An 18,823-nucleotide genomic window follows, 5' to 3' on the forward strand; every position below is an offset into this window, starting at 1 on the left:
GTTAGGGGGTTCCCCGAAACCTTGTGGCAGAGGTTGGCACGAATCCCAACCCAACCTGTGGATTAAAGTCAGGCTTCGATCAATGAACGAACTGTGGTGGCACGCGCCGGCTTGACCCTTCTCTTCTCACGTCATACATCCAACCCAAGTTTCTTATTACGTAATGAAGTATCCCGTGATTCGATGCGATATCAACAGGTTTGTCACAAGTTTCATTTTACAAATGCGCACCCTGGCTCCGCCTACGCCCAGTTCTGTGATGTTTATGGCCCGTCCGGGCGTCCTGTCCTTTGTTCTTCTTTCTTTATTTCATCTATTATTTAGGGGATTTAGCTCTCTTGCTTTCGCACAATAACCACCACCGAACGTATCGTTACTGTTTTATGAAGTCGGTGATTTGCTCGATTCATCCCCTTTTACAGCGGCTCCCTAATAAAAATCCTTGTTATATGGCGATTAATTATTCAGAGAGCGGTGATTGCACTGGAGGGGGATGGGGATTAACAGGGTGGAGTTTTTGCACGGCGAATTTTGTGGAGCAGCAACCACCAAAAATTAATAATTAAATTCTACTAAAACTGAATTTAGATTTTAGAAAAAGTTTCTCAAGGTAATTGCAATTTTGAATGGAGCTTTTTTCTATTGTTTTAAGAGGATACGGAAAATGCAAGGGGTGAAGACCCTAGGCGAGCAATGTCCAATGAAATTCATTTTTCGGCTTCAGGGGAGCTATACTTTGAATTATTGATTTACAAGTCTACGAAAGACTAGAAGTAGGAAGCACGCGAAATTAATTTTAATGTGGACCTGTCTATTCTGGTATTCTTTAAAAAACAAAATAAGTGTTTCTTCTTATAAATTCACATTTATGGAGATCGTATCATTGTAGTCATCCATATCCATCAAAAGACTTGTGAGCCCACGTAGGCAACCAACCCTTTAGTGGAGTTCGTGTCAAACTCATTTTACTGAGTTAGAAATATATCTAGGTTAGAACTCTAAAGTATCCTAGAATTTTCTAGTTTAAGATATCTATTAGCTCTTTCAAAACTATAAAAACGCCAACGTTGCAATTTACCGAATATTTTTTTTAAATAAGATTGATAAAATTGTAAAATAGTTATTAATTATTAGATCTCTCATTGAAACTATAAATTACATTAGTAATTATTTTTTGAAGTGCATAAATAATTTATAACAGGTAATTTTGAGAGAAATGCGATGTTGGAGTTTCTACAGTTTTGAAACAGCTAATACTTATAAGACAACGTAATAATAATAGTGGTGATGGAAATAGTTATTTACCTAACGAGTTTGTAAATTGTTTGACAAACAAATTAGATACGATACTTTTGTAACGTATATCTCAAAAAAAATTGTTTGATAGTTTAGTTATTTTAGCTGATGGTTTGGTAACAGGTCAAACAATCATTAAAGTGACAAGAACTGTCACTTATCATAAAACAACGGTAACTACCACCTCAACGGTAGCGATACCACCTATTAAATGTCCCTAGCTAATGTTGCAAAGTAAAAAACACTGCAGTGCGGTCCGTTTCCCACACGCAGGAAAATAACCTGGAAATAGCTATCTGTAAGCTATGAGTACAAAAATGTTTATTAAAAATATGTTAGAAGAATTTCAGCTTTTGTTATCAAATTATCACTTGTCATGAAATATTTTTGAGGCATTTCAACCCTCAAGGTTACAAATGAAAGATTCCGTTCTGCCCCGCCGGTTCGTTCCGCTCTGGCTTCCCCTTCCTCTAGCTCATAAATTCTCTCAGAATTTAAAAAATATTGTCTTTGTGATATTAACTTGTAACAAAATTGATTCCTTAAAAAAATAAAAATTTCTTGTAATTGTTAATAAACTAGTAGTGGTTTCCTTAAGCGTAGTATGTGTGGTGCAAGTCAATAGACATCGTGACTTGATACACTTTTCTTCTCTTGTCTTGAAATTTAAAAGAAGATTTGTTTTTGGCTTAACTACTTCCTGGTCAAGATCCTTGATATTTCTTGATCCTTGACTTTGTATGATTTCTTAGAATACCTTCCTTAGAATACCTCAAAAATAATGAATTTATTGTCATCTAGGATCAACATCAAAAAATGAAGACTGCGATTAAATTTTTGTTTCTAATTTTTTTAGTGTACCGGCTGGCAGAACTAATCTAAGGTACTTATCTATTTTCAAAATTTGACACTTGGTACTCGCGCATTATTCGGAAATAAATTAACTAGACGCCTTCTGGTGATGACTTTTGAACTATGTCGAAAACAGTAACGCAGTTTTCGTAATTCCACATTTAACTGACATTTAACGAATTGTTTAACAATTTTGCGTGTATAGTGTTAATTACTTACATTAGAGAGAATCACTTTAAAAGTATTTGGTGGCAAATACTAGCTTTGACTTTGGTTTTTCGTTTTTTTTTTTGGTATAAATTGTTTATTGTTGGAATATGAAAGTGAATAAAAAGTGAAAAAGATTTAAATTTTGATTACAAACTGTTAAACAGTTGTGTAATTAAAGACTATAACTAATGGATCACAACGAACACAAAGTTGGGCTCAGAAAACCAATAAATTAGTGAAGTGTGTGAATTTTAAGTTAGAACTTTTCCTCTGAAAAAATCATGAAATACGGTTCAAATCAACAACTGCTGATACATTTAAACATAAATTGTTACTAAAGGTAGGCTTTTCAATGCCTTTGTAATAACTTTCCAATAAAGAAAGTGAACCAAACAGTCATTCATTATTCGTGTTTTCATCGTCATCTATAATTTACTAATTTATTTATCTATAATTTGTCAACATTTGTTTCTTGCAATAGTCATTCCGCATAGGCAATGCAATAATTGTGAAGTCCCAGAATTCAAACTATCGAAATAAACATTTTCCCGCCGTTTATGGTTACTGTTTTCCACCTAGCTCAGTGGCGCCCCCAACGGTAATTTTACTTCCGAACACAAGCGCATTAGGGAACTGAGCTGAACTGATTATTTTTTAATAAAACAAAGTGCTAGTTTTGATACCCTGTTTATACAACTTCACAAATTTAATTTAAGTGAATAATTAACAGATTTTAAAAACTTTCAGAGCTTCTAACCAATTTTTGTAGACATTGTCAATTCTAACAATTTTCTCACTAGAAATTAAGTACTAACTAATAGATGGTACTACTGGTACTTAAAACCATGGCAAAATATTAAGAACTTATTGTAGCAACGTTTTCTTTGTACACCATTAAATTTTTATTATGATTACCCCAAACCGCAAGGACCCTTCAAGCTAGTCACTCAGGCAAACATATTGTGTGATTTATTGCAGGCGAACCGATCGGTATCGTAAATATTTTTGGGTCACCCTTGTTAAAACATCTTACTGTGAGGGTTGCTTATCTTAAACAACATTATCTGTTGTAAAACTGTATGGTGTTTAAAGGAAACCTTGCTACAATACACTAGGACTAGGTTTTATGAAAGTCAACCGATATTAGGTACGGTCAGGGACATTTTCTTTGACACCCCTCCTCGTGTCGCTTCGACCATCTACGAGGGTCAAATCATGCCAAATTGCGATGGGGGTGACAAAGAAAATGTCTCTGACTGTACAAATTTCAACTAATTAGAATGCCACAAAAACTAAATTTTGTTCGCAAGTGAAAAGTTTAAGTATTAATCAATTTATTTCATATGATTTTTTAGTAACATCAAAAAATTCAAAATAAGGACATTAAGTAACACATAGTAACAAAAATGCAGACAGTAAGATACTGTAGTCAATATACATATTTCTACTTTGGGGGCACTTGCAAAGTTTGCAGCGCACTATTGTTAAAATACACTTTATTAATAACACTAACTGCTACCATTACAAGTTAACACTATTACGTGCTATTGCTTGAAGCTATCATAAAGTATTTAAAAAATTTAGCCATTTCCAAAATATTTAGGATTTCTTTTAGAAAAAAATGGATTTGCACCTTCCAGTTCAAAAATCGATAACTCTTTCATTTTTAAAAAGTAGGAAATATTTTTTAGTTCATTTGAAAGAGGAGGCTTAGAAGTTTCCTTTGGTGTGTTCACATTTCCAAAAAAAAGAATAGCAATCACCAAATGTTTAAAATTAAGTTTCCAGAACTTTAAGCACCCGTAACTCAATTTTGTCAGATGAAATGCCATTAGTTTTATTTCATTAAATCGTAGAGAATTTAATTCTGCATCGATCTGTATTACCCGATTAGCATTCCCTATGCTTATGTTTAATAGTTTTCAAGTTACAATAACTTTTCTTTAGATTGAGAAATTCATTAGCCATAGGTCTATTCTCATAGCTTGCCATGAAAAAGAAAGAAAACACGTGAAAAAAGTTTTTTAAACCAACATTCAGTGAATTTATTTTGTTTTCACGGGACCGATAACAAAATTTTGAACAGAGTTTGTCGTTTGTTTAATCTGAAATGTTTTTATGGCATACTAAACAAAATTAGCTGTTAGTAAGAAATTTTCTACAATGTCAAAAAACCAACAAAACTTGAAAATTATAACAGATAAGTATAGCGAATGCTAGTACAGATCGATGCAGAAAAAAACTCTTCTCCATCTAGTAAAGTAATAATTGGGACATTCCATTTAAAAAATTAAGTTATGGGTACTTGAAATTGTCCAAACTTAACCTTACAATTTTTCGTTTTATTATTTTTTTTTCAATATTGAACACACTCAAGAACAGATATAGGTTTTCTTTTTTAATTGTCCAAATATGATTTCGAAATCTCTAAAACTAAAAGAGTTACCGATTTTTTAAGTGACAGGTGTAAATCCAACAATTTTTGAAAAATATTAAATATCTCGAAAAAGGTCAAACTTAGGTATGGGAAAAGCTGGTAAAAACTCTCTTAAACTAACTCAACTAATCCAAAAATGCATTGAAAAACATAGCTTTCTATTTAAAATAAGAAAGTTGATAGCGACTTCCCGTATAACCAGAAGTGCCGCCCTCTTGAAAATATTTTCATTGAGTAGAACTCAACGGATTATGGCTGAGTACAAACATTCAAATAATTATCTTTATTAGAACTTTCAATACTTAATGTAGGGTTTAGACGGAACAGCCTGTAGATCAAACCGTTGAGTTGTTTAAATACTTATGTACACATTCAGATCGCTTTTTCATCTTTCTAAATTCATTTGCAAGTGTATTTTTCACGAGTTAGGGCATTAAGGATTGGGCTACAGAAAATTACAATTTAATTCAGAATTACCGAGTTAATTTGTCAAATTCCAAATTGATCACGAATATAAATTTGATTCTAATTAACTGCTCTGAAAACCGGTCTTTTCCATTTCGCTGAAAGGAATCCAGATTTTTAATTTCATGTATGTTTTTTGTATTAAAAAAATAAATTAAATATTAAGCCATAGCATGTTATTCTTCTTGCTTATGCTCAGAAAAGCTTCACCTTTTTTATTGTCGTGCTAAAAGTTATTAGATATACTTTAATTTGTATTACTTTAATTGCACGGGATGAAAATACCAATTTTTTTTATAATTTTGTTTGAGAAATTGTTGCTTAAAAATGAAAGAGATTGTTTTGTAAGAAGTTCACACTGCACAGTTGTTCCATTTGGAAAACTTTGTATAATGGGAACTACGTTCAAGAAATGTAAAAAACGTTTTATTTTGCTAAAAATCATTTATTCTTACTATTTTTTACTTTTGTGCTTGACACAAACATTAAAGAAAAAGCTTCTAAAAACGAGACCCTAACTTCGTTCCACAAAGAATCACCTTTCTTATTTATTATTCATTTTAAAAGTTTGTGCTTAGGGAACTTCTCTAATCGGATTTCTTTCCTTATTTTCATTAACATTAAACTATTTGTTTTTTTCTGTTTCTATTGAATTATTTGAGAATTTTACTCATTATTTGTAGACGTTAGATGAGCCCTCTTCTATTCTCCTGAGAATTATCTTCCCTTCGTTATGTGATTACGTATCGCAATATTTTCTTCCTGTCTTTAAACCTGTAGATTTTGAAAACTAATTCGTAAAGTTAAGCTTAAAAAAAAAGAAAAAACAAATCAGCATTAAACAAGGATTAGGCAAATCGCACGATTCACGTTCACAAAATCCAAATCGTTTATGCACACAAACATTTGACCCTCTTCTGTAGGTATAGCCGTTAGGGAGCCCTATAAAAGTCCACTGCCCTAGTTAAATGTGGCACGTGTCAATTAAGAAGCGACACGAGACGGTGGTTACACTTTGAATTATTAAAAAGGGTGCAACGAGGAAAAACAAGTGGTACACCACAGCTCAATATTTTTAGCTTCCAGCTGCCGGAAATGAAGCAATTTTCGTCAAAAATAAACATTTTTTGTAACATTATCTCCTCTTCATACGTATCTGCGAAATTCCTCACTTTGGACACCTGTTCGTTTTTAAAGGGTTGTAGGCACTAAAAGGTAATCAAAACAATGATGTGTTTTCCTTTTTTCTAATTCATTGTTTTCTGGGGAATTTACGTAAAATATGAAACTGTTTATCTGAATATTATTTCTAATGGCTCACTTCAGTAATAATGAGTAGTTTTTATCTTATCTCTGCACTATAAATACAGAAACGTTGAAACTATAAATTCACACGCAAGTTGGCTGAATTCAACAACTGAATATTTTTGCAAGTAGGTATTTATCTCTAGCCCTTCGCTATTTCGCTGATAAGTGAAGCTTTCAGTTGTGGGCTTGTATTATCTGTTTAATTAAGTGTTATTAGAGGACGGCAAAGCCCACCATATGTCTCTTCTCCTTTTGTTTATAACCCGAACATTCAAATAAATATGTTTATTTTTTCAGGCGTTGGGCAAGTTTCGGCGTTTCTCCCTTTCTACCCTCACAAAGTGCACATGTTTCCGAGGGGTGTAAAGCAGTTAGGCAGGCTGCGGCCTTGCTCTCTGGGGATTTTACCCTCGTCAGTGTGCAGAGGGTTCGCCAGCCCTACGTTACCTGAACTCACTAAGGTAGGTCAGAAATCATATTTGGATTAGATTATGGCACCGCTTAATCTGATTCGATTTGATTCCGACATATTTTTTAATTTCGGAATTGGATTGCGACGAAAGAAGCTTATGATGAATTTAATAATGAGAATCGTGCTGGTTCCAGGATCGATATCCGCTCGTGAAGCGAGGGGGATTCGCGAAATTGGATCAGAATCATTTGAGATTCTTCAGGGAGCTGCTCGGGGAGAACCGAGTCTTGACTGACCCCAGCGATTGTGAGATCTACAATGTAGATTGGAATAGGAATGTTAGAGGTATCTAACCGGTCCTTTGAAACCACCAAATTAATCATGTCGCTCGCCTAAATTCCCTAAATGCGGTCTGGAGTGAATTATACACTCTTCGAGATAAATTATTTGTCTATATGGAATTGAGAGAACATCCCAAAAATGTCGGTCCTATACTTTCCGGTATTTTTCGAAAATTACTAGTCAATTGATGCACTCACTCAATTTATATCACGTGATAGGATATTCGTATCAAGTGCGTCACTTCAGTTATTATTATTATCAAATGTAAATTAATTAACTACAAATTCCTGACTTGGTGAAAATATATTTTGTTCGTTAATTTAGGTACATAAAAGTGGTAATTTATAATTTATAACAATTTATCTTTCTAGTTAACCGCATTGTAAGACTAAATTTTTTGAGATATTGCTCGGGATATTGTTACATGTAAAAATAAACTGCTTGAAAAAAATAAGGATGTTATTATTTTAAATTTTAATATAATCATTTGCATTTTGGGATTAATCGTTTCTATAAGGGTGAATTTTTTATTCGAAGATGCAAAACCAGTACAACTCTAGACGATAAAATAAAAAATTTCGTAGGAAACACATCATTATTACCTTGTTTTTCATGCTGCTGCAATATTATACAGAGTGGTCCAGCCCAACTCACTTCTGCAGCTCACTTATTATTAAAGTTGGAGTTGCTATTTAAAATATGCAAAATAAAAAGCTCTAAAATTTTAGAAGTTTGGAAATAAATTGTAAACATCCTGTAGTAATTCAAAATCAAACTTAATTAATTAGTCAGTTGGACCTTATTCAACACGTACCTAGTAATAATGTCATTAAAAAACAATATTTTTATTTTTTAGTAATTTTTAAAACTAAATGTGTAAAACATTTTTTTGTTTTTATTTTTTTAACAGTAATCCTTGAACTGATTTAAAAAAATAGGAACATGTAAGAAGCTAAAAAGGTATTATAATGAGTGCAAAAAAATAATAGCATGCCATTAAAAAATTATTGTGACGCCATACTTTTTTGAGGCACTCTATATAGTCAAAAATATCATCTACAAAATATCAAAACTCGAACTTTAATAGTAACTACAGCTACAGAAGCTATAGAAGACGAGAGCTAGGCTGGACCAGCCTGTATACATAATAGCTAATCTTAGGGTATACATTTATTGTTTACTTATTTTCCATTTTTATTCTTCTCATTAAAGTAATTTCTCATTTAAAGTACACACATGCCAGTTCTGATTTTTTTTCATAATTTCTTTCAGAAATTGCTTTGTTGTGCTTTTCGTAACGAAAATCTAATTAATTCATAGGGAACACAAAAGAGTTTTTAATTAAAAGATTGTATACACTGTAACAATTTTTACGAATAATTATACAGGCCGAGTCAATAGTAGGTTATTTCTAAATTTCTATAAACATGCAACCAAAAATACCGATACCAGCTCACCAGAACGGTAACCGTTAAAAAATTTAATTCTGGGTAGAGTCAAGTTTGTCTTGTCAGTTTTGCTAAAATTTTATTAGGCATTATTATTATATAAAAGATAAAAACCAGTGATGATTCAATTAATGTTTTAAAAAATCAAACGAAGTTCCTAGCGGTAAGTGCATTTAGTATTTTTGGTTGCATCTTAGGACATGTCAGAAGTAACCCACTATTGATTCACCCTGTACTGCTTTAATAGTCTCCAATGTCATAAGATCGTAGGATGTTGGAAAAATATATAAAACTTGGCGATCAAATATGAAAAAAATCGTCCATTTTCAAAAATCGTGCATCGCAAATGCTTGGAATTCGCTTTAGAATGAATGATATCAAAGTGACTTCGTTCCTTTTAAAGCAAGAAGGTGTAGAGAAATGAGAATCCCCGTATTTTAACAAGACCAGTTAAAAAAATTGTCGTGTTTAGCCGAAATAATAAAAAATAAATGCAATTTAATTAATCAATGGTATTTAGCTCGTTCCTAAGAGAGAAATCCTAGGAAAGCAAGATTCTTTCACAAAACGGTTGGGTAAATCTTCTTAACTTTTTAGTTAAATAAACAGTTAGTGTCCAAAAACTCACAAAACTGCTACGACTTTATTTATTTACGAAAAAAGGTAATAAAAATTGTGAGAGGTTCTTATTATGTGCTCGTACAGTCAGACGTGTAAAGTTTCAAGAATTTTATTAAATTGGAAGTCGCGATTTTCTTGGATTGGAAATTCAAGAAAAAAATAATATTGAAGATTGATCTGTAGAAATACTTACTTTGATAAAAGATATTTTAATTCAGAAATGTCTTCCAAATGTGACTATTGCATTTCGGATTTATTTAACAATGCCATGCTCTGTTTGCGAAGGCGAAAGATCATTTTCAAAGTTAGCCCTAATTAAAAATGAGAAACGATGTTACAAGATCGACTTAATGCTTTAAGTTTTATAAACATCCAAAAAGATTTTGTTAAAGATATTAAATTTTTCTGAATTTATCGATAATTTTGCAGTTGCTAAAGTTTGAAAGGTTAATATTTAAGAAATAAATAAATAAAAACTAATTGACATTGTTTTTTTATTCATACATTTTTTATAAGATAAAATAAATAAATTTTAATTTTTTATCTAAGATTAAATAAATTATTTTTTTGGTACACGCTCCCTAAAATGGTCACTTTGGAAATTGCTTTGACTCCGCAAAATGTCATTTTAAAGTACAAGTACCTTAAGTCGTCATAGCAACATTTTGCGGACTCTAATTTATTTATTAATTAATAAAACAATATTATTGTTTCAACAAATTAGTCGTTGCTATTACTATCACTTGTGGTGACTGCACTTGTGATGAGGGTGAAGTGGAAATGTAAAGACTGTTACAATTTTGTGCTGGTACCAAAAAAGTTTGTATGCAACATTTCCGCAAAATAATTTTAGAGGACTTGTCTCATTAAAAACAAGCCTCGTCCTTAATCCGATTTGTCCGCTAAAACGAATTGTTACATAAATAATTGTTTTTCAATTATGTAATTAATTAATATACTTACATAATTTATTCATAAAACACTAAACAAGTTTTCATTATTTTGTTTCAACGTTTAGGTGGCCCCAAAAAATCGTGTCTAGGGTCCCCACTGGGTCTTAATACGGCACTGGTGTACATTCTTTTTGTCTATCTAAAACTTTATTTTACTTGTGGTAGTTGTTTTTCATTCAAATGATTCTTAATTTTTTGAATTGTTAATTACTTTGTGTCAATTATGTTATTTTTGTTGTAACCGTTTCTAGATTTCAGTAATTCAGCTCAACGTTAATACTGTCGTTAGTTTGTATTTTTCTGTTGTTTCTTTGTACTTTTGTGAATGTTGTTACTACTATTAGCTGTTTCAAAACTACAACTATATTGTCCAGCACTACCTTTGTTGTTTAAAACACTTTTTGTAATTTGCCGTCATTTTGATGCTTTAATAGACATCTTAAAGCACTTAACGTCATCAAGTGCGATGTCATATTACTCATTTTTTGACGGAACATTTTACGAAAATGTTTAGGTTGGCAACTAGCAAATTCGGGACCGTATTTTTCCAAATTTCACAAATTTCATGGGGCGTTCATGCAAGATTACCTCCATTGTCATCCAAACTCTTGACAAAACTGTGATGAAACAAAAATTTAAATCAATTTTTCACTTTCAAAATTGAGATATTACCAATTGTCACAAAAATCCCTAAATCGACTAAAATAACAATTTTTATTTAAAAACGGCAAAAAGGGGGCAAATTACAAAAAATAGTAAAAAAAACTCGTTCTTTCAAAAAACTTGAGGCTAACGCTACTTGTTTTTGAAACTGAATTCATGCTTTAAGACTAAATGTTTCTTTGCAATTTGAAATTTGTTCATTTTTGGTTTAAAAATGTATATTTTTGTATTTTTAACGCAGATCTACGTATTTTATTCTAAAATATAGGGAATATTTTTATTTACTTTTCATTTACTTGAACACCAATTTATTAAGATAGGAAACTTTGAAAAGTGAAAGAAAATGTGCTTAGGCACTTCGGCAATTCAATTAATTCAATTTATTTAGCGATCGTGAAACAATTTAAGTTTCGTGAAGGGTCGAACAGCAGCGAAACGCTGCACTTTCCTGTAAATAAGTTTAGTATTCAAGCTCGGAATAAAGGGTGAATTTAAACGACAAGGACTACAAAAAAAACTCATTTTGTCACAGCCACGTTTGAGTCTCTTATTACATTGATAAGCTGTGAAAAAAGTTTTGTTCTTCATCAAAATATCGTCAAGTCTTTCGTTCAGATAAGAACCGAAACACGACCTGTCTCCCATCCCTCTTACTTTTTCTGCTCAGTTGACGAGCTCTGACAAAGACATGAACTTCCATCAAGTTACCCTCCCTTGTTATCTCCCAATCTGTGAGACGATGATAAAATTACAACCACGGTGAAATACTTTGTATTTGAACCCTTTCAGGCTACAGCGAATGCATCTTGAAGCCGAAAACAACGCAGGAAGTATCTCAAGTGTTATCCTTTTGTAACGAGCACAACCTCGCTGTCTCGCCTCAAGGGGGTAACACCGGTCTGGTGGGTGGCTCCGTCCCCGTTTTCGACGAAATTGTTCTGTCCCTCAGTCTCATGAATAACATCATAAGCGTCGACGACACTTCCGGTAATCAAAAAATTCAAATTTACCGAAGGTCTAGCCCGTACCTATTTCCAGGCATTCTCGTTTGTGAGAGTGGATGCGTGTTGGAATATTTAGACGAGCAATTAGCCAAACATCGACTAATGATGCCTTTGGATCTCGGAGCGAAGGGTTCGTGTCAGATAGGCGGAAATGTTTCCACTAACGCCGGAGGCCTGCGGCTACTCAGATACGGTAATTTGCAAGGCAATGTGCTGGGAATTGAAGCGGTAAGTAACTGTTTGCCCTCTAGCTGGGGAAATTTCGTATTTTTTCCGTTCTTCTTCGAAAAAATCGTAGAAAACATGTGTAATAAATCAAACTTATTGTGATACTGAATTCATTTTGTCTTAACCAAATTTGAGCTTCTTGTGCACTCTTGCAATGTTATTTTGTAGATTCTTTTGACCTCGAAAATTTATGAACTTATGACATGAAATTTTTTCCAAAATAGAACTAAATGCATCTTGAACAGGCCCGTTATATTGATCGTCATTCTTTGAAAAAATGTAGAGCAGAAATAAATGTAAAAATCATTCCTAAAATACTTAGTTCAAATTCCTTTAATATTCTTTCTGAACATATGAGTATACTCTCGTGGTCTTGGGGTCAGTTTTTTAATTGTAACGTAATTCAGATTTATTTTAGTGTTAATTAATTTATTTTAGCTCGACTAAATCTAACAAAATAATATTAAATCAGTTCGAAATTGGTTGAAATAACGTAATTTGTTGAAAATTCCGTGGGTTTTTGGCTTGTTTCTTGTTACCAAATTAATCAAATGATACATATTCAGAATTTGAAATGCAAAGAAAATGGTCGTAAGTTTTTTCTGTACAAAAATTTATTTAGGGTTTTTTATTTTATCCATATTCTTTTTCTGAAGAGTAAGTTTTATAAAGTATAAATTTTCTCATAAGCCTAATGAGATAACACTGTGGTGGAACTTATGTACTTAAGTCAATTCTTCGTCAAAAATAATGACAAGATACAGATTAGGTAAAATCAGTAAAGTTTTTGGGAGGAATTAGAAATTTGAGCAAAAAAGGAGTTTGAAAGGACAAGTGCTTAAACCATAATACTCTATATGGGCTATTTTCTTTATTTTTTATTCTCTTCATTTATCTTTATGAATTAAGTATTATTTATTCATAAAAATAATTGTTAACTTCCATTAGTGAAAATCTGGGTATAATTCTGAGGTAGGTAACACTGGACCAATTAGACCTTTCATGTAAATTAATTAAATGGACCATAGAACAAGATATATAAAGATACCTATGTGTTTACAAACGAATGGAGCGTGTTTCTGGACTATTTTATAAAAATTCTTGTATTTTAAGTAACGGGGTCATCGGCAGTTTTTTTTATAAAAATCTTTAATTTTTTAGCGATTTCGACATATTTTGTCAAAATGGCAATACAGAAATATTAAGTGTGATATGTAAATTTGTGAATAAAATTCTTGCAAAATTAAAAACTGTTAAGTGGAAAACAACAAAAAACACTCAACATTAACAAAAAACAATCAAAATTGTAATATTTATCAAAAAAGGATTCATTTCTTCATTTAATTTATTATACATTACGAAGAATTTTTGCACTAATAGTTTTTTGATTTTTAAATTTTTGTGTTAATGCATTAAAAAAACAGATCTGTTTTTCTTTTGAACTAAACATTCTGAATTATTATTATTATTATTCTGAATAACTCTGTTCAGGATAAATTAATTGTGGTTTATTTCTGCAATTTCCATAGATGCAACCAAAAATGCCAGTTATACGCTGACCACTTGATACTAATATATTTGAACAAAAATTGTTTTTTTATTCGGAAGTAAAATTACCGTTGGGGGCGCCACTGAGCTAGGTCGAAAACAGTAACCATAAATGGCGGGAAAATGTTTATTCGGATATTTTGAGCGTTGTACGAATTTTGGGGCTTCACAATTATTACATTGCCTATGCGGAATGATTATTGCATCTTTGATGCAAGAAACTTATGTTGACAAATGAGAGATGACGAGGAAAACACGAATAACGAATGACTGTTTGGTTCACTTTCTTTATTGGAAAATTATTACAAAGACATTGAAAAACCTACCTTTTGGCATAATTTACGTTTAAATGTATCAGCAGTTGTTAATCTTTATTGTAGTTTTGTAGATTTACCGCAGCATTTCATGATTTTTTCAGTGTAAAATTCTAACCTAAAATTCATAACACTTCACTAATTTATTGGTTTCTTGAGCTAAACTTTGTGTTCGCTGTGATCCATTACTTATAATCTTTAATTAGACAACTGTTTGATAACACTTTGTAATCAAAATTTAAATATTTTTCACTTTTTATCCACTTTCAAGTTCCAACAATAAACACTTTATATCACGAAAAACTACAGAACCAAAGTCAACGCTAGTATTTACCACCACGTACTTTTAAAGTAATTCTTTCTATTGTAAGTAATTAACACTATACACGCAAAACTATTGAACAATTCATTAAATGTCAGTTAAATGTGGCATTACGAAAATTTCTTTACTGTTTTCGACATAGTTCAAAAGTCATCACCAGAGGACGTCTAGTTAATTTTATTTCCAAATAGTATTTGTTGATAATACTCAGAAAAATGCAAGCGTGGATTAATCTTTTATTAGATTAGTCTTTTTTGTCAGAAGAAAATATTTTCAGTTATTCCATAATTTATTATTATTTCATATTTTTTTGAGAAAATTGACTGAGAGACAGAGAAAGTTGTGATGAAGTAACCTGAAAGTGATAAACTTGAAGTTAGTTGTCAGTGGTTGTAAAGTCAGTCATAACATAGCTAAATTGAACCGCTCAGAAGTGTTTGACTAATGCCGACCTAGGTAACATTATGTATTAACTGTTTCAAAACTATAAAAACGTCAACGTCTCATTTTCTTTCAAAATTAGCTATTATAAAATAAATTATTCATGCACTTCAAATCAAATAATAGCTAATCTTATTTGTAGTTTCAATTGGAGATCTAATCATTAATAGCTATTTTACAATTTTATCAATCTTATTTAAAAAAATTATTCGGTAAAATGCGACTTTGGCGTTTTTATAGTTTAGAAACAGCTAATATAATAAACAATAATTAAATAATTAAAAAAAGTTTCAGCAGGTGTATAAAGTTTCATGTCATCATTATATCAAAAAAGACAAGAAATAAAGAATAGACGATAATATAAAGGAAAAATGCAAAAGAAAGAAAGAGGAATTGTTAGGTAACTGTTTAACATTTTACATTGCCAACCTGATACTTATTAAATTAAATAACTATTAGGTGCTATTGATTTAATGCCTCATACCAGCATGACAGGATATTGATAATAATTGTTTTAAAATAGTATATTATATAAAGAGGGTCTAAAGTGCAGCGAGTGGAGTTTAGGCATTTTTGCCCCGAGGTATATACTCTATTTTTTGCACTTCAGAATTATTATTTTTTTGCTTTTCCAAAACTAAAATAGATATTTTAGTTTCTGTTTACAAAGACTAAAGTGGGTCATATATTCCCTAGGGATTAAATATGGTCTGAACCCCCTGGAGAGTTTACACTTTACACAAAAGGAATAAACTTTATATACAGTTTCATCTAATTCCAACTTATAACTGTCTGTTATTTGCCAGATATTTATGAGCTGTTTGAAAACTATAAAAACGCCAACGTCGCATTTTCTTTCAAAATTAGCTAATATAAATTATAAATTATTCATGCACTTCAAAAACATAATAGCCAATGTAATTTATATACTTTCAATTAGAGATCTAATCACTAATAACTATCTTACAATTTTATCAATTTTGTTTAAAAAAATAATTTGGTGAGACGCGACGCTGGCCTTTTTATAGTTATGAAACAGCTAACAGGTACCATCTAACTACGAAAAAAATTACCAAAATTTTTTTTAAGCATGAATCTCAATTTTACACTTGTTGTTACACTATAAAATGTTATTCATAGTATTAGTATACTATTAGTTAATAGTTAGTATTAATATTAGTTAATTAATATGAATCTTAATGACAGTACCAAACATAACTATAACTAACCTTACCATCTGTCTCGTCGTTCCTGCATCTTCAGCATATTTTGGAAATTTGTTATGATAAAATTTCAGTTTCAGTAGTTTTGACACTAAACGCACGAAAACACTGTTTTTACAACTCATAAAAATTTAAAACGCTTTCTTTATAAAACAAGTTTGACTTTTGACACTACTGACTGTATAATGACTTACGCATGACGTCAAGTAATTGAATTTGATTGGTTGGTTTGTCGATGACCCTTGTCAACGACATTGAACGCGGTCGATTTGAAATTCCGCAAACTTGCTTAATTAACAAAATTCTATATTTTTTTTATAAAATAAAGGCTTATCCGACGTTTTTACAATGACATAATCGGACACAATAAACGAATCTTAGAGAAAAAAGAGGCATTTTTGGATTTTTTTGTGGTTAAATAGGTCACAATAATTGATTTTTGTGCAAATAGTGTGTTACAACTAGAATTTTTCGCGCCAGAAAACTTGACTCTTCATTGCATTCATACGAACGTTGACACAATGGCAATAGAAAATTCCAGATAAGGATATTTTTCGGATATTTTTCTACAATTTTTCGGAGTAGAACGCATTTTTTACATAAACGATAGAATTTCCACTAGTTTTACTATCATTTTAGGTAAAAGCCAACGGTGAAATCCTCGACTGTCTCAGTGCTTTAAAGAAAGACAATACTGGATTCCACTTGAAGCACCTTTTCATCGGCTCTGAGGGTTCTCTGGGTGTCGTAACAAAAGTCGCAATCCAGTGCCCTTCAAAACCTGAAGCTGTCAATTTAGCCTTCTTAGGCGTCGACTCCTTCGACAAAATCCTAACAACTTTCAAACGCGCAAAACGCGAACTGGGCGAAATTTTATCATCGTTTGAAATGATCGATGAACAGTCGATAAATGCAGTAATCGACCACTTGAAAGTCAAATCGCCTATCTCACAACACCCTTTCTACATCCTGGTCGAAACCCAGGGCAGTAACGATGGTCACGACCAGGAAAAAATCACCAAATTTCTGGAGAACTTGATGGGCGATGGGGTGGCGCAAGACGGGACAGTGACTAACGAACCGAGCAAAATGAAGGTGATTTGGGATTTGCGAGAGAGGATAGCTGAGGCGTTTTTACACGACGGTTATGTCTTCAAGTATGATATAACGTTGCCGCTTGAGAAGTTTTATTCGGTTGTTGAGGTGATGAGGGAGAAGTTGGGCTCGGAGGTTGTTAGGTGTTGCGGTTATGGGCATATTGGTATGAGTTTGGGTTGGTTTGAGGCGTTAATGTTGGTTGGTTGTTGCAGGAGATGGGAATATTCACTTTTCGGTATGTGCAAAGGAGTTCTCGCAAAGTTTGTTGAAAAAAATTGAACCGTTTGTTTATGAATACACGTCGCAATTGAAAGGAAGCATTAGCGCCGAACATGGAATAGGTTTTAGGAAGCCGAAGTATATACATTACTCCAAAAGTGAGTCAGCTATACAGCTAATGAAAGATCTCAAGAAATTGATGGATCCGAAGGGGATTTTAAATCCTTATAAAGTTTTACCATAAAAAATGAAGTTTTTTAACGTTTTATGTGTACATATTGCATACTTTATACATATTGTATTAAATATTTACATAATAAAGAATTCTACACTGTTTTTCTCGTTGTTTTGAAATTATACTGGCTGTTCCGTCGAAACCCGTATAAAAAAGTAATCAAATGATACTGAGAATTTTGAAATTTTTTCATCGGAAAGGTAAGTAGATTTTTTCTTGCGGTTTTCAGTAACTCAGTTAACAGGTACTTGTTTTCGAGATATTTACACTTAAAAAATATATGGAAGGAACAGGGAAGAGAAGAGATTTAAGCTTTCTATTTTATAAATGCCTGAATACGATTTCAAAACAGGATGATAAACTTATTAATTGTTGAAGAGAATCTAAGTAAATTTTATGGAATATAAATGAAATAAATGTAAAATAAACCTCGAAAACGGTGAAACGATTAAGGAAAAATGATGAAAATAAAGCTTCTATTTAAAATAATAAAATTGAACCGACTTGAATTTTTTTTCACCATTTTAACATTTTTCCAGTGTGAATTTATATGCATGACGGTGGACATTAATGTGGCTTATGGTGAGTCAAAATATCATTCTCAAATTTTGTAAATTTTCCAAATTACAAAATTTTTATTTTTGTAAATTTACTGTAGAAGATATTTCAAATTTAAAAACCCATTTTAACCACCTTAATAAAATGTTAGACTTTTGTAATGCTAACAATGTGCTAAAAGGACAAGAATAAGTGTGATTTATAGTTTCAAAGCAAAAAATTACGTTGGCAAATTTGATATTTTCCAAACATTTCAGTTAATTTTTATTTTTTAAAATTTTGGATTTTACAAAATATTTTTGTGAAAGATTCTTCAAAAAAATCTATTACAGAATGTGAAAGGAATCAAGATAACTTTAAAACTACTAAAGACAGACATTGGAAATGTAAATACAGTTCGATGCAGAACTAATTTTTTTTAATAAAAATCAGTTATTGGTAATTGAATTTCTCCACACGAAATTAAAAAAGAATAGGTTTTGTTAACTTGTTTTCTTAATTTGAAGGCGAGAAACCAGAGATGTTAGTTTTTTCTTCCAAATGTCCAAATTTAAAATTTAAAATATGTGCTTTTTTGGCATAATAATTGATTTATGCAAAATTACAAAAAAATCTTGGTTTTTCAT

General features: G+C 31.6%; 1 protein-coding gene across 8 annotated transcripts in view; it reads left to right on the forward strand.

Moving 5' to 3' along the window:
• The window catches only part of LOC655187 (D-2-hydroxyglutarate dehydrogenase, mitochondrial), a 153,445-nt gene extending 135,703 nt beyond the window's left edge, over window positions 1-17,742 (forward strand). For 5 of the 8 annotated variants that reach the window (XM_015978237.2, XM_015978240.2, XM_015978238.2 and 2 more), the window contains 6 exons: window positions 6,866-7,029; window positions 7,175-7,325; window positions 11,797-11,994; window positions 12,046-12,239; window positions 16,727-17,348; window positions 17,398-17,742. In XM_015978237.2, coding sequence (XP_015833723.2) covers window positions 6,916-7,029; window positions 7,175-7,325; window positions 11,797-11,994; window positions 12,046-12,239; window positions 16,727-17,348; window positions 17,398-17,648 — 1,530 coding nt within the window. In that variant the 5' untranslated portion in view covers window positions 6,866-6,915 and the 3' untranslated portion in view covers window positions 17,649-17,742. Of the gene's footprint in view, window positions 1-6,570; window positions 6,698-6,865; window positions 7,030-7,174; window positions 7,326-11,641; window positions 11,739-11,796; window positions 11,995-12,045; window positions 12,240-16,726; window positions 17,349-17,397 lie in introns of those variants that run through there. The other 3 variants (XM_015978241.2, XM_015978243.2, XM_015978244.2) reach the window with 3 other exon arrangements.
• The last annotated feature ends 1,081 nt before the right edge of the window (window positions 17,743-18,823 follow it).

This window comes from Tribolium castaneum, chromosome 5 (assembly GCF_031307605.1).
Source record: "Tribolium castaneum strain GA2 chromosome 5, icTriCast1.1, whole genome shotgun sequence".
In the NCBI taxonomy this organism is placed as follows: domain Eukaryota; kingdom Metazoa; phylum Arthropoda; class Insecta; order Coleoptera; family Tenebrionidae; genus Tribolium; species Tribolium castaneum.